General features: G+C 36.9%; 1 protein-coding gene across 1 annotated transcript; it reads left to right on the top strand.

Annotated features, from left to right (window-relative positions):
* Window positions 1-26,736, top strand: ACMSD (aminocarboxymuconate semialdehyde decarboxylase). Its single transcript, XM_075711337.1, has 10 exons — window positions 1-57; window positions 3,666-3,710; window positions 9,143-9,239; window positions 13,393-13,442; window positions 14,792-15,028; window positions 17,308-17,401; window positions 19,007-19,102; window positions 19,576-19,748; window positions 26,359-26,457; window positions 26,674-26,736. The coding sequence occupies exons 1-10, from the start codon at window positions 1-3 to the stop codon at window positions 26,734-26,736; spliced, it is 1,011 nt and encodes a 336-aa protein (XP_075567452.1).

Genomic DNA, 26,736 nt, shown 5'->3' with positions numbered 1-26,736 from the left:
ATGAAAATTGATATTCATAGCCACATTCTACCTAAGGAATGGCCTGACCTGAAAAAGGTAATAAGAGTTTAGATATTCAGTGCCTTATGTTATCAGCAACCATTTCTACCAATGTAATTTTTGAAAGAACAATGAATGAAGGGTTCTGTTATAAATATCTCTAGGTATTTGACTAATTTGATTTTTTTCAGCTTTAAGATTATTTGTATTGCATTACTTTGTAAAGCAAGAGTCCCAGTAAGAAAGGGATGGAAAACTGGGCTCTAGTCCCCACTCTTTATTTAGTCTGAAGCAATTCTTATATTTTTGCTTGGTTTTTTGAGAGACCTAAAATTGTGAAATGATGAGGCATAAATCCACTTTTTTGATAAAACCAGAGCTGTCAGGTTCCCAAATGGTATTCACTTTTGTTTTAAATAAGAGAAATAAGCAAATATTAGACAAGATTAATGTTACCTAAGACAAAATTCATTCACATCTTATACCCACAGGAATGAAAGCCATGAACTTCAATAGGAGTGGGGTCACTCTAAGTACGGTTAATTGATGATGATGATTTTACTAATATCTGTTTGTTTTTTCAGTTACTGGAAAGAAGTAGCATATTGTATTAAAAATACAAAATCTCAGTTGTCAGAACACTGACGCTGTAAGTCAACTTGTCTTAACTTTGAATCTTTGCATGGTATTATTATTATTCAATGACATACATTTATTCTTGTCAGTAATAATTTTCATGATCCTGTGAAAAGTATTTGAGAATGGAAAGTGTTATTTAAGTTTTCATGGAATAAATCTAATCCTTTTCTTATTTCAGATTATCAAAAGCCATGTAGTCATCTCATTCTGAGTTAGGTTTTAGAGTTATTGCCTAAATAATTAAAATCACAATTGAATATAGAGATGTCTGATCACTTTTTGAATCATAAGGGATCACATCTCCAATGCTACAAAGGGCACTGAAAAAGATCACACGAAACTATATATAGTTTATACATACATAATGTATAAAATTATTTGCAATTAAAAATTGTGTTCAGATTTCCAGGATAGCTATTTTTTATAACTCTCTAATGTTTCCATTCATGATAAAAAATCAGAGCAGAAAAGAGAAGACCTGCATTGTTGCTTCTTTCCTTACTGTAATTCTGGGTTGTAGTTTGAATGAACATTCCTTGTGTCTGAAAGACCTGCATTGTTGCTTCTTTCCTTACTGTAATTCTGTGTTGTAGTTTGAATGAACATTCCTTGTGTCTGACAGTAGTGTGGAACCACTTGATTTCATTGTGCCTGTCTGATTTCATTGTGCCTGTCTGACAACAAAAGAATACCATTATTTCAGCCATGCTTTTAGGCATCTGACACAGTAACTGAAACTTTGTTTTACACTCAACATTTCTTTCATGTTATTATTTTGAGGTTGATGATGGCAAATTCTCAGGTAAGTGTTTCATATGTATTAGCTCTGTGTTACTGATTTTAAGCGTGACAGTCCAGTATCAGTTCAGTATTAGCCAGAGAGCAGCTGGAAAATGTAAACAGCGTATTAAAAAAAAGTCGTGGGAAAACGTGGCATTAAGAACATACATAGGATTATTTCTTCATTAGTAGTGAAAAATAACATCATTATGTATAAAACCTCCTGAAAAGGAATGTTTCTTTCCTGGTTTACATAGGAAGTTCTTTTTAAACATCTTTTGAACTTCCTGTTTGTAATTATAAGAGCTCCTCAGTTAAAAACACATATACACTGGATAATGTAGGTGAGATGACATGATTTTTAGAACAATTATGTCTGGTTTAAATGGGTAGGAGTTTAAATATCACAAACTATAAAGACAGGTTACTCTTGCTTGTTTCAGATTTTGTTGTCCTTGTTTGTGCAATATCCCTATAAAAACATCTATAAAATTCCTTCATTCTGATTTTACATCATTTTAAAAGATTTTTTTTTTGTCTCTGTGTGCTTTAAAAGGCCAATAAATTCACTGAGATAAAATGACCCCAAGAATTCCTTGACGTTCACGGACGCACATCAAGGCTGAATTCACTACTGTTAGACCCTGTAGGGCAGTGTTGCATTTATTTAAACACTGATAAAGATGCAAATACCAAATTTTTAAAGGTTAATTTCCACCTGCTAGTTTTTGTTTCCTCTGTTCTAAAGATTGAGCGATTCAATGTTTTATTAATGGGCCCAGAATAGAAAACAACTCAGAATTCCCTGGAGTCCTCTGAAAATTCAAGCCATTAACATAGTTCTCTACGTCTCATGCATGGAAAACCAATGAGGCAATCCGAACATGAACACATAGTGCCAAACTTTTCTTTCTTTTCTCCAGCCTTATAAGTACTGAACCTTGACCCTAAGACTAGAAAATTCTATTGTCAAGATACTTATTTAAGAGCTTAGGAACACATAGTAAGTATAAAAGTTCATAGAAATAAATGAAATAAGGACTGACAATACATCCAATAATAACTGAGGGGAAGAAAGAAGAAAATAAGTTCAAAAACAGACCAGTGAATTTCTCTATTGCCTAAATGCTTCTTGAGCACCTTTAAGGTACTCATTTTCTGCACAGCTTACAATTGCAATTAACATGGAGCTAGTGAAAACTTAAAGTTCTTATTAGGTGTCATTCACAAAATTTTCCCTAAATTTAAATATTTTTATATATATTTATATAAAAACACCTATAAATTTATAAATTTAAATAAAATATACACAGCTACATAGCTAAACAAAACATACGTAGCCTCCGTCATTAGCATCTCTGATTGGCTGAAGTCAGGAGGCTTGGCTCTGCACACCTACTTTAGGAAAGCTCACAGTGGCATTAAGTAATGATTTGTTATCACAGGAAATTCAGGACTGTATCCAGACTGTTTACACTTCAGTGAAAGAAACGCCTGCTGTTACTCAGTTTCCTTTTAAATGTTTCATTACAGAAAAATGGGAATTCTGAGCATTGTTTTCAGTCTATTATGATATGTCAAGATTTCATTTTATTTCTAACCTGATAATTTGTGAAAATAAAAGGAAATCAGCAGCTTTTGTAGGTTTTGGTTTTTTGCATAAGCAGTTTTGAATCTCTCTGGAAGAATCAATGAGCATCTAAGCTTCTCCTTTTTAGCTTCCCTTGGCTGTTTAAATATTAATAGACAAGAGACTGACCTTCAGTCCTACTGCTGAATCATGGAAGCTGAAAAGTGGAATCAATACATCTTTGTGCTAATGATTAACTGATCACAGATTGGAAAATTGTCAGCTCAATTTTCATATTGCCAAATGCTTGATTTAATTTTTTCTGTGTTAAAATCGTTCCAGTTAGAACCTCAATACAGTAAGCAACTTTAAGCACTTTGAAATCAGTTGTAGGACTTACTTAAAAAAGTTGTTGAACTGGAAGCCAAAAGTTCAGATCTACAAACACTGTTAGTTCAGTCCAGATAAATTTCAGCACTTCTGCTGCAGTCGGTGGGGCTACATGATTCTGATCTCACTCAGAGTAGAGCGAATCAGCAGTAATTTCAGTGATATTCAGTGACACAGCATATGCGTGTTTCTCCTGAATAAGGTACGGCTGGACTGAAAGAACTGAGATTTTTATTATTATTGCAGAGTGCTAATTAGCACTGGCTTTTTCTTCTTTCTTTCACAGAGATACGGATATGGTGGATGGGTACAGCTGGATCATCACTGCAAGGTTGGGGCTGTTTGGTGCTCTAAGCTGGTCTTGTGTTGTCATCAGGAATACAAACTCACAGTAAATCTGTTGAAAAGCAAAGTGGCAATAAGATTTGCTATGTCTTTGATACAGATTTCTCTAGAAGTCTATCTTCTGTGAAGTACTATCCCTCCAAGTCCTAATATACCTCAGTAAAACTTTTTTGCTTGAGAGGTGAAACTCACATTCTCTTGTGTAAAGCAGTATCCATTTTTCATCATCATCTCTTTTTAACACTTGGAATCGACAGCTCTAAGGAATTCTTTTCAATAAAATAGGTCAACCTAAAGCAGATTACATGTAGATTTTTTTTTTTGGTTAAATGCAGTTGTCTGTATGAGAAGCAAAACCAAAAGGAACTGGTATTTTAATAAAAGTTAAAGAACTCAGACGTGAAAATGTCTTCACATTTGAGTGAAAGGAAAGAGTAAGTTCTGTAACTTCATGACAAGGAGAACAAGTAGCAGAACAGTAAGGACAATCCATCGATTTGGGGACCGTTATGTAGGAAAGTAGGAGCCTGAGGTTTATTGGCAGGTAAAAGGCAGACTGGGTCTGCTTTTACTTCACTTTTCTATCACCATCCACTCTATTAACAAAGGCACTTCTGAGCTACTGTAGTACAACTGGAACAACATGTGTCCAGATGCCATGAGTCTATGCTAACAGTCCATCTGCATTCAGAATCCATCCTGCTGGTACTGAAGTCAGCAGAATACGTGTATTTACTCTGATGGGGACAGAACTGGTTTCTTAAAGGCTTGATTCTGATCTCACTCAGAGTAGAGCGAATCAGCAGTAACTGTGACACAACAATGTAAAACTTATGAAAGCAAGATCAAAATGTTGCGGTTTATCTTCTGATAAGAGCATTAAAAAATTACCAGTATTAGTCCTTTTTTTTACAGGAGGGCACAAGGACCTAAGAGAGGTAAGGCTGATATGGCAAAATAATTGCCTTTGTACATTACTATGTAGGTTAACTGTTTTAAAGGTGTTACATCTGTTACCATATAAGAACTTTGGCATTTAGGTACCCCCGTCTATCTCAAACACCGTCACAGGAAGCCAGCTTCCTCCTGTGATCTGTCAGCTCCCCGCTCCTAGGGATCTTTTGGAGAGCCTGTCACTGCAAATGGCATTGGCCTCTGGAAGGAGGGAGATTAGAAAGATGGCATTAAAAAGAGATCTTGGGAGACCTCAGTTCACTTTCCACCTCACTTCATAGCTACCTGTCCTAACTTGAAAAACTTCATCTGTAATTGCCTACTACAGGAATGTTGTGAGTTGTACAGATATGGAAGGGGTAGAAGCAATGCAAGGTATTAGCCAGATAATTAAGGAAAAAATACAAAGACAACAGAAGTTGGGTAGATAAAAGCAGAAGGAACAATTTGGATATAGTAAGCTGCAAGAGAAAAGGTGCAAAGTTAAGAGCAGGAATAGCTTAACAAAGAGTGTCAGCCCATAACCCACCTAAGGCATGTGAAGAGTGCAAATAACTGGCTAAACCCAGCAATGTGATATAATGGCAGGCTACATGCGCAGTGTTTTACACGGGTTAATCTGTCTCCGTCTTCTGAAATTCAGACATGATCTCAGTATAGGAATTATACACTGAAAACTAGAGTGATAAGTGGTAGAAGGATTTCGTACTTGGCATTTTCAGGGTGACAGTGCCTCTCCCTATCTGGGTGACCTTATAAAGAAAATAGTATCCAATCTTCTTCATTGTTTCTTTTTGTGACTTGGCTAATTCATTCATTCTCTGTAGAGATTTAACTTTTATTGTCTTTAGAGAAGCAAGACTTGCATCTTCCAGGTAACCAAGGTATTTAAATATATCATGCCTGTTCATTTCAGTGGAACTAGACATTCCCTCATCTCCTTGTCACTTTGCAAAATCATATTTCTTTGTGATTGTATATATGCGTATATTAACTGAAAAGAGCTGATAAAATGGGTACAACACTGTGTCTATTTATTGCAACCTAATGATATGCACACTTTTGTCATTCTATAACATGCAAGACTATGCTGTCAAATGCCTAACAACCATTTATGAAAAAGGACCACAGAATATGAAGGTTGGGACCGAGAATGAGGAGCAAACAAACATTATGTTGAAATTTCAGATCTGAGTCTAAGCAGGCATAGGAGGAGACAACAAGCCACCTGCTGAACCAAAGTGTGGATGGCACAGCTTCTGAGATACATGGTAGGTGCAGGAAGGGGAGAATTGTTGGAGACATTTTTAGCAGCTTAGCTGTTTGCTACAGGTCTCAGGCTAAAATTTCTTGCTAAAAATAGTTTGCAAAGGAACTTTGTGGCAAGTCAATAATAGCCTTATATACTCTGCAGAGAATTCTGTCTAGCCTACTTCTGTTTGAAAATGTTGCATGAAAAAAGTGCATGGCAAAATAAAATCCTGTTCAGATATGTGGAGTGGGGAAGTTAACTTTTAAGATTAAAAAAAGCAAAAGCTTCTCATATCATTCTGTGAAGAAGCATCAGGGTCAAACCAAAAGAAAATAATTACATGCATTTTTAAAGAAGTGTAATTTGGGATGTGACTCGGTAGTTTAGTGATGAGATAATTTTAAATGTAGCTTGCTGAACCAAATCAGCCTGCTGGACTTAAATCTCTCTCTCTTAATTTTCACATAGATTAATTCAAGCCTTAAATATCAGATAATGTTTAGAATAGGAATAGAGTAGGGTAGGATAGGATAGGAATAGAGTAGGGTAGGATAGGATAGGATAGGAATAGAGTAGGGTAGGGTAGGGTAGGGTAGGGTAGGGTAGGATAGGATAGGATAGGATAGGATAGGATAGGATAGGATAGGATAGGATAGGGTAGGGTAGGGTAGGGTAGGGTAGGGTAGGGTAGGGTAGGGTAGGGTAGGATAGGATAGGATAGGATAGGATAGGATAGGATGATAGAATTCTTCAGCTGTGCCCTTAGAAAATTGTCTTAACCTTACAAATAAAAATCTCATCTTTTATGAGATTTTCAGCACTGCATCCATTGCTTTGGAACCTGAAGAATTTTTTCCTGATCCATGTTTCATTCTTACTACTGAAAAAAAAAACCTCTGAGAATTGTTTCCCAGTTGAGGTGTCTGAGTAATTTCCCATTTTAAAAATACCAGGTGCAGATTAGTGGCAGTGTCTAGAGACTACAGCAATATGACTCATTTTCCAGTCACAGTGTTGCTGGACCAGATCTTTCCATCCTTACATACACAAGCATGAATCCATTCAGATGATCATGTTTTGCTTTCCAGCATAATCAAGTTTCTTGTTGCCAACATACAATGCTGTGAGCTTCGCCTTGACCTGTAGAGCGTTCACAAAGAATCAGTTGATGCAAATGAAAATAGCAAACTGTTCAACTAATTCTTCAATGAGAACAGCACATGGCTTATTAGAAACCTTTCCTATATTGCAAACCCTGTTGCAGCATTCAGAGAACAACTGTTTATCTCAGCGTTTAGGTATGAGCACTGTCAAAGTTGCCAGTAAAATTACAATCTATCTAATATTGTTTTCAGTATTAGCAGAAGAAAATATATATGAGCAGGTCAGCTGCTATGCCTTAGCTACGTCTGAGGAAAGAATTAATTTGCCTGTTCACACAAATACAGTAATCCCGTAAAGTCCACACAATCTATTCGTATATGATGCAATGCTCAGTTCTACTGTGTCTTTACTCACACCCTGAATATTTTTTGTTTATTAGGCAATCTGCAGCAATGTGCTCATCTTTTTTTAATGTATTGGAGTGTATGGCTTTCTGTCAGGTTGGAAAATCAATTTTACAAGAGCCTGAAGTATTTTACCAGAGGATCAGGAGTATGTAGTTGTTATTACTGACTGTAATATTTCAAGTAATTTTCACAACCTGTGATACAGCTAACAAGTAACTTGACAGTTTGCCAAGGCAGCACAGTTAGATTTGTTGAAGAGAGCTTTAAAATATTCATTAGAGCAGTATATTTGTGAATGATGTATGAAGTTAATAACAAATTCAAGGTTAAGAACAGTCTGACTTCTCAGAAGGAGGGGACAGAAACCCAGCTCTGTGAGAAGTAGTGACATTTTATTAGTTGTTTCTGTTTTAGCATACTAGTAGGGAATATTCTGATTTAACAGGGTCTTTTATTTAGAAAAATAGACAGGATCCTAAATAAGCCGGTCTTGTGAGGAAAAATCAAGTGGCCTTTGGAGAGAGAGAATTCCCTTTCCAGAAGGGTCAGAAGACTGCCCTGCGCTTAGCTTCTCTTTACTGTGAAGGTGAAGGAATAGCTGCTGTGTTTTCTCATGTGATTTTCAATTTTCAACTGCAGATGCAGTGTGTTCTCTGTCCAATACATCTGCTGCATGACTGCCCTTACCCATCCCAAATACACAGGGTCATGTGGATCTTCTGACTTTCATCCATTTCTGTTTATCCCTATAGTACCTTCAAGCAACCAAGAAATACTCAGGCCTTGCAAGTATTGGTGAATTGTATCTCATCAATTGGTGCAAGTGTGAGCCCACAGAAGGGCTGTTTTGTCTGTCTTTGCAAGTCCATAGAAGCATGTGGGTACCTACAACTGCAACAGACAATTTACTTAATGTGATGACACTGTGCCTGCTCAACCTCTTTGGACAATTGACAAATCAACCAAAAATTAAGTTGAAAAAGGAAGTTTCCGTGTTCATAGTTAAAGGAACAGTATTAAATTTCATGGCCTTGATAATATTTTGAACTTTGTAAGTTTGGGAATTGGTGGTATATGGGGAAGGTATTACACTAATTCAGGTAATGGTTTTATACTGCATTTAGGTTTTGTTTGGTTTTTTTTCCCCCAAATACAAATTCTTTCTTCAATAATTCTTTTTTTCCCAAGGAGAAAATGTGATCTGATGACAGCATAATAGGTCTCCTTTTGTCTCAGTATCACTGGTGATATGAAACAACTGGACAGAAATTAACAGAATTGCACAATTATTTCTGTAGTTACTGGAATCATTGTGATGCTATTGACTTCAAAAGAACACACATATACCCAAGGGGAAAATTTAGCACAGATTCAATTAGAGCATTGTTCTGAGGTCAAAATTTGGTTTGAGGATAAACTTGGATTAAGGTACCTGATACCTTTTCCAAACAAATGTAGAGTGATATACATTGCAAAGGAAAGGGGATTTTTTTCTTATGAAGAATTAAATCTGAACTATCAATTACAGCTTTATTAACGAGTATTTTAAAATAGTCCTTGATTAAAAATACCTACTGAATAAAAATAAAAGAACAAAATTCTGGCACTGAATTTCTGTACGAACACAATATACTCAAGCAACTATAAATTAGCATGTACTACTTTGTCACATTTATAATATATGAAAATGTCATTTCACAGGGACAGGCAAAGATGATGAAGGATGGAAAGGTTTTTAGAGTTATTCAAGAGAACTGCTGGGATCCAGAAGTACGGATTAAAGAGATGGACCTATCAGGTACCTCCATAAAGGAAGTTAATCATTGTGTCTCATTTAGAATAACAGCAACTTCTCTGTTAGTGCATCTGAAAGTGCTCAATAACAATATCAAAATTAAAATGTTTAGCATACTGATTCATTAGTTTAAATCTGTTGAAAGTCAGTGAAAACTGATACATTTTATATTCAGACTCAAATGGGGCATGTTCCCATAACGTTCCTCATTTTCATTAGCAATTTATTCCCCACATGGGCTCACTGATTTTGGTGGGATTTTTAATACAGTAGGGACCTAGTTGACATAAGTAAGGATGACTGACTGTGGACCTGAAAAGGCAACGTACATTCCAGGTATAAAAGTGATTTACATAAAAGAGGAAGCCCTTTCATTTTTGTTCCAAATGTTAAAAAGATTCTGTTTACTCCTAGGATTTTTTGTATGTTTGTTTCCTTTTCTAATTTTTTTTCTGTTTAGATGTTGCAGCTTCATTCTGTATTTTTGCTAGAGGACTCTGAGCCTAGAGAACTGGTTCAATTACTTTCTCAGAAAAGAGAGTTTTCCTGATTTAGGAAAAAACTTAACCATATGCCAAAGCAAATTTGTTTTCCATCAAGTTACTTACATACCACTAAATAAGGTTTGTAAGATGGGAGACTGAGAATGAGAGAAGGAACTTTTAGTCTGATCAATTATTTTTGTTAGTTCTTATTAACACTGTAATTCCAAATTACTTTTGTGAGAGAAATATTATTACTAAAGATTATTTTTTTTAGATTGAGGCCTGAATAATTCCCTACATCAGTTTCTCGGTAGACACAACTTGAATATCTTCTCCAGCTTTTCATAAGGAATGAACATGAGCCAGCACTGAACATGAGCCAGCAGTGTGCCCAGGTGGCCAAGAAGGCCAACAGCATCCTGGCTTGTATCAGGAATAGTGTGGCCAGCAGGAGCAGGGAGGTGATTGTCCCCCTGTACTCGGCGCTGGTGAGGCCGCACCTGGAATACTGTGTCCAGTTTTGGGCCCCTCACTACAAGGAAGACATTGAGGTGCTGGAGCATGTCCAGAGAAGGGCAACAAGGCTGGTGCAGGGTCTGGAGCACAGGGCTTATGAGGAGCGGCTGAGGGAACTGGGGTTGTTTAGCTGGAGAAGAGGAGGCTGAGGGGAGACCTTATTGCTCTCCACAACTACCTGAAAGGAGGTTGTGGTGAGGTGGGTGTTGGGCTCTTCTCCCAAGTAACAAGTGATAGGATGAGAGGGAATGGCCTCAAGTTGCATCAGGGGAGGTTTAGGCTGGAAATTAGGAAAAATTTCGTTACGGAAAGGGTGGTCAAGCATTGGAACAGGCTGCTCAGAGAGGTGGTGGAGTCCCCATTCCTGGGAGTGTTCAAAAAATGGGTAGATGTGGCACTTCGGGGCATGGTTTAGTCTAGCCTACCCTTGATTGGTTTAGTGTGGACTTGGTAGTGTAGGTTAATGGTTGGACTGGATGATCTTAAAGGTCTTTTCCAACCTAAACGATTCTATTCTATGATTCTATGAATAAACATCTGAATTACTTCAAAGAGCAGATATTTTATAAGTAGCATCTTTATGATTATTGTTTCCTTCTCTCATGGGATAGCATGTTAGGAGATACTTTGGGCCATTCTCCTTATGGAGGTTTACTGCAACACTTAACATAGGCCAATTTAGGAACTCAAGGGCTGGTGGGCAATTTATGTAAACACAACTTAGATAATTTTCAACTACCTCATTTTCACCTGCAGAAGCACTATTTCAGACTCCAGCTATTAGACATTTAATGGGAATGCTAGAATGTCTTTGCAACCTCTCTGAAATAATGCTGCCTTGACTAGACTGTCATCATTCCCTGAGTTAGCTCAGGGATTTGGGGGATTACTATGTCATTCAACCACAGTGTGGATCATAAATAGCCTCTTAGGCATCTTCTCCTTTCAGATATTTCCCCCAACACTAATGGCAAGTTTCTACAAAAGAATTCTGCCCCATGTATTTGATGTAGACAAAGGCAAAATGCAGGAGCGATTTTTTTCAAATTTTTGCAACAGCTTCCCAGAAAAGAAAATGTATCATAAAGCCAACACCACAATATTTCTCCACAAACTAAACAGAGCTCACTTGGTTAAAAGAAAAATAAAAATCTAAAACTGTGTGTTACAGCACCATCTGGTGACTTGTGGCATAAAAATGTCCCCTTTTATTACAGCACTCCAGAAATACAGGCATCAGCCAATTAAGTGTAAACAAAAGGTCTTAGTGTTTTTCATTCTTGCTGTTCTTCTAATGATAAAGACCATGGGCCACATTTACTCTTTTTCAGTTTACAAAACTGTAGCTACTTAGTTCAAAGACCATTTTCTGTAACACAGGCTGAGGTAGATTACACCCAAAAATTTAACCTCCAAACATGGCATAATTTTGGAACAAAAATGCAAGGATTCTCCCAGCTGAACAAAACTAGTATCAGTCACTGTAAGGTACTATTAAATCAGAGAGAGAACTTACAGCTTGGTTTCTAAAAGGCTTTGTTTGTGCAATGCCCAAGAATTCTTGCCAGTAATAAGAAATGGTAGCCGATGTACCAAAAAGACTGAATTAGTTCTCATAATCGTATGTCCTAGGTCTATTTGGTATACAAACCTCTTTCTTGATCCACTCAATAAAACAAGCTATCAAGGTAATTCAATAAAACAAGCTGTAAAGGTAATTAACATCACAGTTCTGTGACACAAATCATCACAATTTTCTTGGAGAAAATCTTTCAGTTAATCCTAACTGCCTTTTCTTATTATTTTCTCCTTTGTAAAATCCTCTGAAGAGGGTATAAAGTAGAGGTTTTTCTGTGCTGATTCTTCTTCTCCCTAAAGCCAGTGTCTAGGAATGTTCAGCTTGGAAATTTACCTTTAAGGTTTATGTTAAATTTGCTCAGAAGTGTAAAAATGGATTGAAACCAGATACAATGCTTATCATGGAAAACATGGTGAATGTTCTCAAACATACTAATCAGGTGTCCAGTAGTATATTGGTGGATAATGCACCTTCGGCTATACTTCGGTATATGTGTAATTTTGTAGATCTAATCCTTAACTCCAAACCATTGCTGCTGTAGATGACATTAATGAGATCTTGTAAGAGAGATGCCTGAGTCAGCTTCACCTCTTGTTTCCTACTCAAAATACTGAGAAAGAGGATAAATCATTTTGTTAAACATTCAAGTGCTTTGGCAAGGTCATTATCTTAGAAGAAATTCTCCTAGGGTTTTTTCTGCCATCTTTTGCATTAGTAGTTTCATTACTAACAACCAGGTTAAACTTTTTAAAGCATGACAAAATATGTGCAGAAATATTACGATCAGACCTAAAATTAAAAAAAAAAAAAACAAAATAGAGTTTTGCACATAACTATTTAGTGAAGTCCTAATTATTGTTTATTGTTTCTTCTATTGTTAATCTGCTAGGTTTGTTGTGTTCATTCCTGTAACCTGTCACACACAAAGTTATGGTATAGATTTGTGTGTGAACAGAAACCAAACAACATAGACTTAATTCTCTTCATTGCTAATGTGAAATTTATTTCTAAAAACAGACAGATTTTCTCATACTTACAACCTCAGTAGTCCAGACACAGGATGCGTGAAACCTAACACAATATAGCTTTGGGGAACACTTAGGAAAATGTTGTTTAACAACCGTTGTTTATCTTTGAGCTAATTTACATACTTATTTATTAAATATATATGATAGACGTGACCCCAAAGTAAACTTAATATACCGTATTCTGTTGGTTTAACGTCACATTCATTTATGTGAGAGTAACATGAAATTGCTATTTTAATTAATTGTACACATGCATACCAAGTACTTCTAAAATCAAAATACTGTTTCACAAATAATCTAGTATGAGTATGAAAGTGTTATTTTCCTTTCTACGTAGCAAAAATATTCCAGTCCTAATAAACTGATACACAAGTTCTATTACCATGATCCTTAATTAGCAAAAAAAAGATTCTATCCACGTCACTGTTAAATCAGGCTTTCTTACCATTAAAGCTTTTACTTTCTGCCTTTCAAACCAAAGTGCTTTCTTATTTTTAACATTTTACCAAAAAAAAAGGAAACATTAATAACTGCTTTTTCTTACTCAGGAGTCACAGTCCAAGTGCTTTCCACAGTCCCGGTAATGTTCAGCTACTGGGTAGGTTCCTACTAGTATATTTTGTAATTCCTATGTTAATTTTTTTTAAAAAAATAAATGCATCCTTCTATAAATTAGGTGATTGAAGTAGTCACTATGTCATTAGAGCACTGAAGTAAATGGGAAATTGTTCTACTGTGAAAAACAAAAGACAAAAAAATTGTCCAGGTATCAGAAGAGCCAGCAGAGTGTCCGTGTCCTGGCAAAGCTCCACTCTGGAGCTTTCTTGCTCCACTCACTAAGAAAGAATGAGATGACAACAACATAATTTCTTCTGGGGACCTTAAGGGGGTAGCTGGAAACAGGGACAGGGAATTTACACAGCATGAGTCCATGGTTAGCAGGTAGACATATATGTACATGTTCCATGAAAGCCAGACATCAATCAGTATTTTCTCATGAAAAAAACAAGTAAAAGATACATTTGTGGTCTTGTCCCACTTTCTTTTAAATGCGGCATGGGACTCATTGACCTAGAATGCTTTGAATCTTAAAATTCAGTAGCAAATTTAAATTAATATGTTCCTGCGTGGTGATCTTGAATGCATCAAAGAAATAAAAACAGTCTGAGAAGATGAATCATAGCAAAATGCTGTCCTAAATACATTCTCAATTTGACTATTTACCTATGTGTACAAGTTGAGTTGTTATATGTAAACAGATATGCTACATTAAAAATCATTGTGGTAAGCCCACATATAAGTAGTACCACTGATCTTCAGAATTTCTTGTTGGGTGACATATCTTTAAAATTTTATTCTGGTATTTATGGGAACGTTTTCCATTAAATATGTATTAGGGGGAAAAATGGGAAACTAATTGTATGGATATTGCAGCTCCCGTATTAGAATTATGACTGTTATCTCCTTCTAAATGTTAGAGAGGTTTGCTCAAGTTTTCTCTGTAGAATTCTCATGCTCCAGCATCTCACATTTCTTATTTTTCTCTCTTCAAGTCCAATAATAGGAGAGTAAATATTCATTGCTATGTTTAAAAAATATATGCTGAGGTTTTTGCATTGGGATAAACAAAAACAGAGGACTGGTTTACCCAAAAGACCAGATACTTAAGTGCATCAGGAATGTGGGCTTTATTACACTCTTCCTGAGCCGTAAAGGCAACAGCAGTTGCTAAAATATTCCAGACAAGAAGCAGAACTGCACCCAGAGGTTTTAAAGCGAGGCAGAATTTAGCCCTGCTGGTTTCCAGCTATTCAGAACTGTAAAGTAAACTTTAGGTTCAAACCCAGTCTCTGAATTATTTGCAGTGACATTTATCCAATATCTTCCAAAGGTGATAACATTTGAGAACTATATTTTAATGTACTATTCTGCTTAATATCTTACCAGGCCAAACCTCAGGATACTTTAGATCTAGCCCAGATACTAAATAATGACTTAGCTGCTACAGTAAAAAAGTACCCCAAGAGGTTTATCGGCTTGGGTACGTTACCTTTGCAAGCTCCAGACTTGGCTGTGAAGGAAATGCGTCGCTGTGTGAATGAGCTTGGATTTCCTGGAGTACAGATAGGATCTCACGTCAATGAATGGGACCTGAATGCACCAGAACTGTACGATATTTATGCTGTGAGTAGATGTTTCTTTCCTTATTTTGGGGAATTCGGTGATACGGAATTCTGTCTAAAAACATCTTGGGACATATTCAGTCATCACCTACATTTATAGGTACATTAAAACAATTGAGTCCTCTAATCTGCTCAGTGATCAGAGAGATTCAGCTTTAATTATATATGATAATTCATTATAGCATATAGTGACAATAATACAATATAAAACATTCTGAAACAAACTTTATAATAATGAATAACAAAATCTTTTTACGATATGAGTTCTCACGGCAGACTTGCCTTCTTGGTTTGTGAGGAGTAGTGCAGTATCAAATAAAGCATTTCTGCACTGTTTGCTTTGGGGTCAAATTACTGTATCCAATCCTATTGAGATATTGAGAAAACTCCCTGAGATTTTCAGAGATACCTATAGAGCCAAAGTACCATACAAAATTATGCAAATGGGACCAAAAGTTCCAAACTGAATGTATTGATTATAAAATGAATTTATAGATTGCATTTCTCAAATAGCCTGAGGTCCAGATGAGGATGGTCATTTGTCTAAATTATGGGGTTTAATCAATGTACATTCTGTATCTGTTTCACGGGTTATTATAGCTGTCAGCTTGAAATTGATCCATAGAGGCTATTTTTCAGAATGCTCAATTTATTCAAGAATCCTGTTAGTGCAGCACCTGGACTATTTGTTTTTGTGGTCACGCACAGTCAGTTATCAACTTCCACTCTTGGGGATGCGCGCATTCACAGAATCACAGCGTGGCTGAGGTTGGAAGGGACCTCGGGAGGTCACCTGATCCAAGCCCCTGCTCAAGCAGGGCCTCCTAGAGCCAGATGCCCAGATGGCTTTTGAATATCTCCAAGGATGGAGACCCCACAACCTCTCTGGACAACCTGTTCCAGTGCTCAGCCACCCCTACAGTAACAAAAAAGTGTTTTCTGATGTTCAGAGGGAACCTCCTGTGTTTCAGTTTGTGCCCATTGCCTCTGGTCCTGTCACAGGGCACCACAGAAAGGAGCCTGGCTCCATCTTCTTTACACTCTCCCTCAGGTATTTATATACATTGATGAGATCCCTGCTGAACCTTCTCTTCTCCGGGCTAAACAGTCCCAGCTCTCTCAGCATTTCCTTACAGGAGAGATGCTCCAGTCCCTTCATCATCTTTGGACCCTCTCCAGTAGCTCCATGTCTCTCTTGTACTGAGATCCCTCTCCTGTACCAGGATCTCTCTCTTATACTGTACATTCTTCAGCTTATGCTTAACACATGTAGGAAGTAACCTCTATCACTTTTAGAAACATCCCCGGATAATAAAGATTGTGAAATTAAGCCATATACGATAATGAACTTTATCAATCTACCAAGCCATTTACTGAATTGCAATTTTTAGTTCACAAATGTAGATGGCAATTACTCCCTACAATCCAAAAGTTGCAGCTTTATTTATGCATGTATGGGTAAATAAACCCAAATTTTTCAAATGTGTGATAATCTCCTTGGCAACAAGAGGAGGTCCAGAAATACATCTGACAAAATGAAGCTGTTAAATCCTGGTTAAGCATATGAATGACTCTGATGGCTATATATTTAAATTTCAGCACAGTTAAATTACTTAGTCAGAATCAGCATCCTATATTCTTCTTCTGTTTTCCTTTCCAAAGACATCAGTAGTTTTGTGAAAATTAATATACTTGAGTGGAGATGAATTATTGATCAGCATACAGCTAGATTTCGAACTCTTAGGGTGGATTAGGAATAGTTTTAACTTTTTTTTAAGCCAGGCAAAGGGCCAGAGGGGAAAAACGTAGTGCAACAGCAATGAAAATTCCTGAATGCAGCTGGAACAATTCTGCAAAACCATCCTAAAATGGTTCTATAAAACAATGAGAATTCATCCTCATATGTGTAATGAAACCAAAAGAATGCTAGTTTGAACTGAGTTTTATACTGCAGGATGGCTGACAAACACAGCTAAAAAAGCATTTTTGTACTGCATTAATCTGAGGAACACTTGGCTTACTAAAAAGATATTATCATCGGTGTTTCCAATCCTGTAGCCTCAAAAAGAATTTTGCAACTGAGTGAGGACTTCAGGATACGGCCCAGAGGAGCAAATATAACTAACTATTGCTTATAGTTCTTACTTCTGGGCCTATTTTCATTACTAATACTAATGCTCAGTACAATTTTGCAGGTAATCTTGAAAGCATGGCTAAGAAATAAGATGCATTTTGGTATGGTTAGTCAAGATTTAGATTTTTTTTTTCTTTTTCCTGCAGGCTGCTGAAGAATTAAATTGCTGTCTCTTTGTGCATCCCTGGGACATGCAGATAGATGGAAGGATGTCCAAATATTGGTTTCCCTGGCTAATAGGTGAGTGTATATTTACTTTGCTTAATCTACATTTATGAACTGTCACTGGATTAGGCCTGGAAGATTGTTACAAAGGTACTAGTACAGAGAAAAACTACATGATCTTTCTATCAATCTTTTTTTTTTTTTTTTAAATTGAGTACTATGATTAAATCTGTTGTGTAAATTCAGCAGTCGTTTGTTTTTAAGCTTTTTTAGTTTGTCTAACTTTTAAATACCTAGAATTAAAATTATTCAGAGTAGCAACAGAATCTAGTATTCTCTTTTGTCCTATATACAAAGAGCAGATGACTAGGGAAAAGTGAATTGTCTCTGAAATGAGCTCCTCAAAAATAACGCGAGTAAATGAAGAAGTAGGCAAAACAAAACATTACTTCCTAGAATTTCTTGGATTATTTCCTAGAAATAGGTTGATCAGAGGGGAAATAAATCTAAGTTCACATCAACTATAGCTGAAACAACATGTACTTTGAAAGCTCCCCATTGATGTAGGGAATTACCTAGTTTCTGGTTTTTTCCCCATCTGCTCGGTAAATCAGAACAACATTGAATAACAGGAGGTAGGTTATACTGCTACCTAGAAGCAGTATAGACCTGATTCCACCCTCACTCTGTTTTGCATTGATTTGTTTTGCATTGCCTCCAATAGAGGTGTTCTGAAAAACATACACAATATACATATAATATACATTCTGCAATATACACTGGAAAATCTTAGTGTCCCTAGCACCAGTGCATTATCTTAAAACAATATCAATTAGTCTTAATCAGAGCAGGCTCAACAACACAGATTTAAAGAGAGACTAAAGTTATTGCATTTACTTAACAAAGTATAATTAAAAGATTTTCCTGGTAAGCCTAATAAGGCTTTGCATCTGAGCATATGGTAAAATGTTAATGAAACACAACCTTTTGAGCTGGATAGGTATCGTTCCCCCCATAGATGAGGGGAACTCAGACATCCAGCTTGAAATTAGGAACTGAATATGGGCGCCTAAATGGCATGATATTCTAAATATGTTTGGTGTGCTCAGAAACTGAGGCCTGATGTAGGAACCTACTTGCTCTTATGTTCCTAACACCGGGCATCCAAGTTGCCCAGTGGCAAAGAGAGAGAGAGGTTATTTCTAAACTGTCGGAACTGGCACCATGTCATAACTAAGCCCCAAATCTGTGTTGGAATATCCACCAATGTATCTGCCCCTCTTCCCACACAAAAGAAATGCAGAAGCACAGGTGAGAAGAGACCCTGGCGTATACCAGACTTGTCTTTGAGCTAGGGTAACGGGGGAACCAAGGCTGTACCGTGCAGTTCAGGACGTACCCAACTGGCCTCTCAGCTGTCCTAGTGGTGTAGGATAAAAACTGGGCTTTCAGAATTCAGAAGATCTTAGCTTCCAGTTCTGTGTCCTCATTTCAGTTAATTAATGTTCAGCTCCGTGTTCTGCTAATAGAAATAAGGCGTAACCTTTGGCAGCCGCTCTGTAACTATTATTTTTTCAGTAGGCTCAAGGCGAATTTAAGGCAATTAAGATAACATTTAAAACTCAAATAGGAAAATAAAAAATAAAACTCTCATACAAGAAAGCTTTTTTTTTTTCTTAGGCATGCCAGCAGAAACAACCATAGCTATTTGCTCCATGATTATGGGAGGAATTTTTGAAAAATTTCCTAAGCTGAAAGTTTGCTTTGCACACGGAGGTAAGTAATATACTATGTGAAACGCCTGTTCTTCAGTTGAGCGTGGTACAATTGTATTTTCTGGTATGCCAGCTAATAGGGTTACCACCTTAAGGCTGCCACCAGCTGAGTACTATTACCTCAAAGAAGATAATCTGCCAGATTGGCTGCTTGTATGAACATTCTCTAGCCTGTTTCAGCCAGTGTTTGAACTGTTACAATAGCCTTTGAGGGAAACGAGGAGGAAGGGGAAACAGGAGATGGTTTGGGGAAAGGGACAAGGAAGCAGCAGGAGGAATTTGGGCATCACAGTAGCGAAGAAGTGGGGAAGATAGAGGAAGAAGCTAATAAAGGGGAAGGAATAAAAAGTCACTGGTGCAGAGCACTCTCTTTCTAAATAGCCGACAGTAAAACTTAAGGATATCTGTTGATAATGTGGCTTTTTTTCTTCCTGTATATTTCCAACTTCTGTTATTAAAAATTTCTTCTTGCAGGTGGAGCTTTTCCATACACAGTGGGGCGAATCTCCCATGGATTCAACATGCGCCCTGATTTGTGTGCAGTGGATAATGAGGTGGATCCAAGAAAATACCTTGGTTCATTTTACACAGACTCTCTTGTCCATGATCGTGATGCACTAAGGCTGCTAACAAGTGTAATGGGAGAGGTGAGTTTTAATGCTTCCAGAAGCAGGTGAGTCATTCTTTATTTAATTCTCTATGAAATAGCAAAAGAAGAGAAGAAGAAAGCAGGAAGAAGACAGCATACTCTCCCAGTAAAATCAGGATCTGAGCTATTATAAACTGATGGGCTTCTGCCATGTTGATAATGTTTGTACTATATGGAGTTATTGACATGGTGGTTTTAATCCAGGAACTCATGCACTGTGAACCTTAGTTCAGTGAGGCTAGCTCCTTGTGTAAGTTTGTTCCGCATGGGACTGCAAGCAAAGACTGCTTCATTTGGAGCCTTGTTTTCAAATTTCTTAATTTTCAAATTCAAGTGTATACTTGAAGAAATCAAGTTGTATTTCCACTTAGGAAGTTTTAGGCAGAAAAAAGTCAATAGTAAAGAAAGTTTTTATGAGGATCCTGGAGAGCACATTAAACATCATGGGTTTGCAAAAATATTTAAATTGTTAGAGTAGACAGTAAAGAAATCTTTGTAGTTTAGCAACCTGTTTCAATTGGGTACAGAATGGGACAGAAAAATCCAAAAACATTCAAATAATTCCTTCTCATTAGTAAATGCTCAGGAAGGGGATGAAGATGGCATCACTCATGCCAACTTCCAATGGATCACTACAAATCCAACTGTTTTCTTTCTACAGAAAAGATTTCCCTGTTGATTTCCCGTGTTCATCTCTAACAGTCTGAATAGGTTACTGCAATAAATCTGTACTAGAACTGGTACAGAGGTGACTTGCCTAGGCCAGCCAAAAATAATAATGCAGAACTATTTCTTTCTTTATCATGGTACTCAACCCTTCAAAGTTTCAAGGGGTCTCAACCCTTTGAGATCCATGGGTTTTCAGTCTGTGCCGCACAGGAAATCTGTAGCTTTGAGACTGGACTTCTGCCTGCAGCTCCCCTACAGTACTTGCGCCTTTTAGGAAAACTTTGCATTTGAAGATTCATGAAAAATTCAACTATGTGACAGTACAACTACAGCTTGAAACAATACTGTAGAAAGTTTTTGTAAAGTGTATATGTATGTACACATACCATAACGCTACAGCTCTAAGGAGAGGAGAGAGAATACCTCTTTCTTAAATCCACCGTGAATCAAAAACAAATTTATGGCAGGAGACCCACAAAATGTGCAAAGAAACTACCATGCAGCCTTAGAAACAAGTAAGATAAAACCCAGATCAGTTTACTTGTCAAAAGATCTGCTAATAAGTTGTTAGTATTGGAAAGTTCTCATCAGTGGTATTAATTTGGGTGGTATTTGCTAAGTTCTTTCCGTACATATAGTCATGTTATAACATTCCTTTTGGCAGTGCTAGTCCTAGTGAACACTGATGGAGAGATCTCTGTGCCAGGGATGAAGTTTTAGGCACCACATGGGTTACTAACAAAATGCTAGGGCTCCAGCCCAATATTGATATCTATGACTTTCTGTTACCAACCTCTAAATAGTAAACACATCACTGTCAACAGCCCAGCACTTTTTACTATGCATTACCTTTTGAATCTAACTGTAGCTTACAGTAATCAAGTGGCTTGAAATGGTTTTTACAATAGATTTAAAGATTTTACGAGGTGTGATGTGCACTTCCATTTTACAAGATACCCAAAGGTTTACAGAGTAACAGTTCAGCATTTGCCTTCAGTTATCTCCTTTTCTGAGAAGCCTCCCCAAATCTAGACCATGTTCATCCTAAGCATGTGTCATGGTTTAACCCCAGCCAGCAGCTCAGCACCACGCAGCTGCTCGCTCACTCTCCCTTCCCCTGTGGGATGGGGGAAGAGAATCGGAGGAGTAAGAGCGAGAAACACTCCTGGGTTGAGATAAGAACAGTTTAATAATTGAAATAAAGTAAAATAGTAATAATAATAATAACAGTATTAATAATATACAAAGCAAGTGATGCACAATGCAATTGCTCGCCACCCGCCGACCAATACCCAGCCAGTTCCCAAGCAGCGATCACTCCCCCCGGCCAACCCCTCCAGTTTCTATACTGAGCATGACGCCATATGGTATGGAATAGCCCTTTGGCCAGTTTGGATCAGCTATCCTGGCTGTGCCCCCTCCCAGTTTCTTGTGCCCCTGGCAGAGCATGGGAAGCTGAAAAGTCCCTGACTGGCATAAGCAGTACTGAGCAACAACTGAAAACATCAGCGTGTTATCAACTTTCTTATCCTAAATCCAAAACATAGTACTATACCAGCTCTAGGAAGAAAATTTAACTCTATCCCAGCTGAAACCAGGACAGCACATTCTCGTTCTACATGCAGGGGTTTTTTTTGGGTTTTGGGGGTTTTTTTGTTGTTTTGGGTTTTTTTTATAGTATATATATAGTTATAGTATAGCAGGGATGAGTCTAGCTCTTGAATTTTAAATTGCCATGTTTAGGTGGTCAGATTCCTTTTTTTATTGCCAAGGAGACAAGACCACTTGCTTGTTTCTTTTTTTTTCCATTTTAAAATGCTGGGAGACATGTTTTGCCACTGTTAGAAGGACCTTGGTAAATTAGAAGCTGTGTGACTCAGCATGGCTGAGACCCACAGATTCTTTTTTCTGGGCTGATTCTGGTTTTAAGCTGAACTGTAGATGTCAAGAGCAAAGCAGGACAGAAAGTACAACAGGATGTTTAATCTGTTGCTGACAACTTTTTTTCTGTTTTGACATGTATAGAATGCAAGTCTCATAGCAGTTCTGCTTTAGAGTAACAAGTCAGCTTTGGATCTCAAGGCTGCTCTAAACTGTGGCTGTTGTGGGAAAGCTGCTGTCTGCACCACACTTAAACTGTAATTTCTCTACCTTTCTTCCTAAAAAGCAACACATAGACTCTGGCCCTTAATCATGAGTAGTCTTTACAACTGAAATTTAGTGTAGCGAAATTTGCAACTGAAATTTTAGTTTAGAGAGGTTATGCATTCTAACTTGATAACCTAAAAGTCACTCAGCAATAGCCTCTTGGGTGTCTCGTTTTCTTTTGTCAACAGACTTCTGAAGTGAAGTTTCTGAATGCAAAAAATTTGACCAGTGTACTACATGGGATGTTGGTGCCTTTAATTCTCCTCTGAGTATTTTGAGCTCAAGCAATGTGACATCAGGTGGAAGCACAGTGCTGAAAAGTCATGAGTCAGATCACAAAAACTTAAATGCTTTTAACGCTCCAGAGAACTTGAAAAAAAAGTACATTTTCCTTCTCTTTTTCATAGCCTAAAGTATCTTATCCTTGAAAAAACCATTCACAACACATTTTCAAGCTTTACAACAATGAAGATTAAAGTGTTCCCTCTTTTTTCCAATGAAAGTCGACAGTCTTATGTAATACCACTCCAAGAGTCAAGTGCTTAAAAAAATGCCAAATATCTCAGTGTTTTCAGTGCAGTCGTGTGTTGGCAGAATAAGAAATATAAGGTGAATAAATGCTGGGCTAAAACCAACGTGACTGGGTCTTGAGGATGACACTGTAACTTTATGAGCTGACGGTTTGAAATAGGACAGCTCTCTAGAGTATAGCTCAGAGCTGGGCAGGGAGGGCATCGGCATGTGTAAAGATGTGCTCAGACATGGCTTCAGGTCCTTAGGGAATAGCCATTACCTGGCATCGGAATGTAAAGTGTTGGCTTGGAGCTTATGAATGTTAAAATCCAGTGACAGCTGTGGTGAGTCATGTACATCTAACTTCACCCCTTCCTAGTTTTGGGTGCAGGTTAATTGGAGCCTGTCCCAGCTGAAGCAAGCAGAAGTACGCATTCCTGAGAAAGAATTTTGTAAGACTGCAAAATTGGTGCAGTCCTTCCATGATGAGGTAGCATAAACTGAATAGAAATAAACACAAAATCCCTAACGATGCTGGCTGTAAAAAGTGAAGAACTGGGTTGACAGGGGATTAAATGATTCAGCGTATCTCTGCAAAAACTTCCCCATGGTGATTCCTCGGGAGCCATCACCCAAAGGTAAAACATTCTCTGGCCAGAAGTTGGAGCTCAACTGGGTATAGTAATCTGGCCTTTTTTTGAGGTGTGTCCTGACAGTAGGAAAGGAGGTGAGATTCAAGGTGAATACAATTTTTCACTAATATAAGAGGACAAACTCACGCTTGATGCTCTTTGAGATTCATTTTAAGATTCAGGTCCCTATTACTGTGAAAAAAGTTCTGTCGAGTAGAAGGGTCCACTGAGATGAATCATTAGCCATATGTACCTTCCTAAAAGGAGAGATATATAATATTATATATATTATAATATTATTATACATCTATTATGCTAGGAGTATTACTTATCTGCAGAGGCTTCACAGGACTTCTCTGAGCCTGGTTGCCATCCCCATTTTCTAGATGAGTACAAAACTGAAGCTCAAAGGGTATAAATGAATAGTCTAATATCACTAACAGACAGCAGTAATGCTCCTTCTAATTTTTTCTTATTAATTTACAGTTCTTAATTTTACTGCTGATTAATAGATCACATGATCAGCTCTGAAACACTTTAAGTTAAAGAAAAATATAATTGAAAAAATATATATATTTATTCCAATGAGGGGGTGGGATTTCTTTCTGCTTTGGTATATAGGACATGTAAACAAGAATGTACAAACCTTTCTGGCTTACTTAACCTTGACTAATAAACAGCTGGGCAAATACTGGCTTTCCTTCTCCTTTACTTAGAAATCCATTTTCTCATATAAAGCTAGTATGTTTATTGGTTGGGGTTTTTTTTATATATATACAGCATACATTTGGGTTTTGTATCTGAAGAAAATGTCTTGGTATCAGATTTAATATTGTAAATAAAATAATGTATTTGGTTGCTTCAACGTACACACATCCAAATACATTTTGTTTAATCTACACTGAGAACTTGATTTAGTATACAGAGGAGTATAAACTCGCTTATTCTAATCTTATGGTGAGATTTCTATAATAAATTATAACACAACAATACAGGACAGAACAATAGAATGTGTGTCTTCTGTTTGGATTTTGTATAAGGTTTTGTGTAGGTTCTTTCAGAGACTCTCGGGTGACATCTACTGGAGGTAAAAAATAATAAAAAAGCAACATTTGATAAATAAGAAAAAGGAATCATTTCATAAAATAACTGAAATATGTTTTCTTCACCCTATTTCAGTATTGGTAACTGAGTTCAAATATTATGAGAAGTGCCCCAAATTCATGAGCTTGACTTCAAATTCATGAGACATTTAAAAACATATATTTTTTAATGAAAACCGACGGTTTCAAATATTCATGTCTCCAGGAGATGAAGCTTAAAGGAAAATAGACTTTTGATAAAATCAAGAAAGTTGGCGGTATGCACTATCCAAGGCAGATAAAATGGGGAAATATCATTCCAGTGTGAAAATTGAACCTAGAACAATGCGGACCTATTGAGGATCTGCCTATTTCTTTTCATCTCTGATAACAGGAATGATGCATACAGATTTTTATTGGATTTTCTTTTCACTGACTTGCTTTCAGAAACAAATCATGTCATGTCATTCATATTCTCAGATAGAGGTTTCAAATGCACAGCTAATATCCATCCCAGTTAAAGACAATAACATTTTAAAAAATTTTAGATTTCCAAAAATATACAAAATTTTGTAAAAGAGATTTTGGTTTTGTTATCTGAAGCTGAATACCAGTTAAGTTAAATTAAATACTTTTTTTTTTATTTAAATGTTTGTAGTAATTCTACATTGTACCATGCTTTCAGTATTATCACATTGCAATTATTACAGCTTTTAAAGTATCCCACAAAAGATAATTTTGATCGCTTTGTATTTTTTATTACACATTCTTCTCACATATATATAATTTCAAGTTTGTGTGTGTCTGTGTGTGTCTCTATGTGTGTGTATGTAGTCAAGAATTTCAAATTCAAGAATCCAAATCCAAGCATCTTTTCTGAGTTTGACGGAGAACTTCCTGAGATTCTTAAAGAAATGTGTCAAAAACTCTCATACTCTTTTTGGACTGCACACAACAGTGCAGAGCATGCAATGAACATGAGAAAGAACCAAAAAGTAAGTCAAGAAACAGAAGGAAGAAATCTGTGTACCCTTTATTGGCCACCTCATTATGGCAACACTTAACCAAGATTAATCATTGCATTTTAGACAAACTACTTGCAGAAGCAGTACGCGCAGTGTAGGAGAACAACAGATGCCTTTCTGCTACATTTCAAACCAACACCACAGTACAGAAAATCAATCTGAGTAGGAAATTACCATTTGTATTGTATTCACCTGAGCAACATACACTCATTCCCATGGGCCTGGGATTTGCATTTTGAACTCTCTGTGTGTCAGAATAAAAATACACCAAACTTTAGTTAGACACCACAAAACCAATAAATAACCTGTACTTTTTTCAAACTTAAATTCACCCAATAAACTCGAGTCATTGTTTTCAAGCTTTGTTTTTTTCCTAATGGAAGTTGGAACCCAAAGATTATCTTCATATTCACTTTCGGAATTAATCAGTCCAATATGTACACGTAATTTCCTGTGGTTTATTATAAATTCCAGAAAGTATGTGCAACTATATTGTTTAATGTTACTACAAAATATACAACATGTTTTTTTATTACCAGGACAAAGTTATTTTGGGGACAGATTACCCTTTTCCACTTGGGGAACTGGAACCTGGAAAGTTGATCGATTCAATGGAAGATTTTGACAATAAACTGAAGGTATGATGTTTACATTTGGGGGGGGTGTCCCTCTTCCCTCCTTTTTAAGCCTCTGGTTTCAGACCTGAGATAAAACACTGAACAATCAGTGTAGTACACTGATTTCTGCAAAGACTGGAAGAGGCCCTTTAGTCTCTTCGCAGCAGTTCATTTTAAAGCACGTGTAAAACCATTTGAGTAAAATATGAGTTAAGCATATGTGTTTTGCTTTTACAGGATAAACTCAAGGCTGGCAATGCTCTGGAATTTTTGGGTCTTAGCAGAAAACAATTTGAATAA

This window comes from Pelecanus crispus, chromosome 5, assembly GCF_030463565.1.
Source record: "Pelecanus crispus isolate bPelCri1 chromosome 5, bPelCri1.pri, whole genome shotgun sequence".
Taxonomy (NCBI): Eukaryota; Metazoa; Chordata; class Aves; order Pelecaniformes; family Pelecanidae; genus Pelecanus; species Pelecanus crispus.
This window is presented reverse-complemented; position numbering and strand designations above follow the sequence as displayed.

Excerpts from the sequence above, each read along its gene's own strand:
- ACMSD (XM_075711337.1), top strand. The coding sequence starts at position 1 with ATGAAAATTGATATTCATAGCCACATTCTACCTAAGGAATGGCCTGAC. Across the intron at positions 3,711-9,142 it reads AGCTGGATCATCACTGCAAG|GGACAGGCAAAGATGATGAA; the intron begins GTTGGGGCTGTT and ends GTCATTTCACAG. Across the intron at positions 19,103-19,575 it reads AGTTTGCTTTGCACACGGAG|GTGGAGCTTTTCCATACACA; the intron begins GTAAGTAATATA and ends TTCTTCTTGCAG.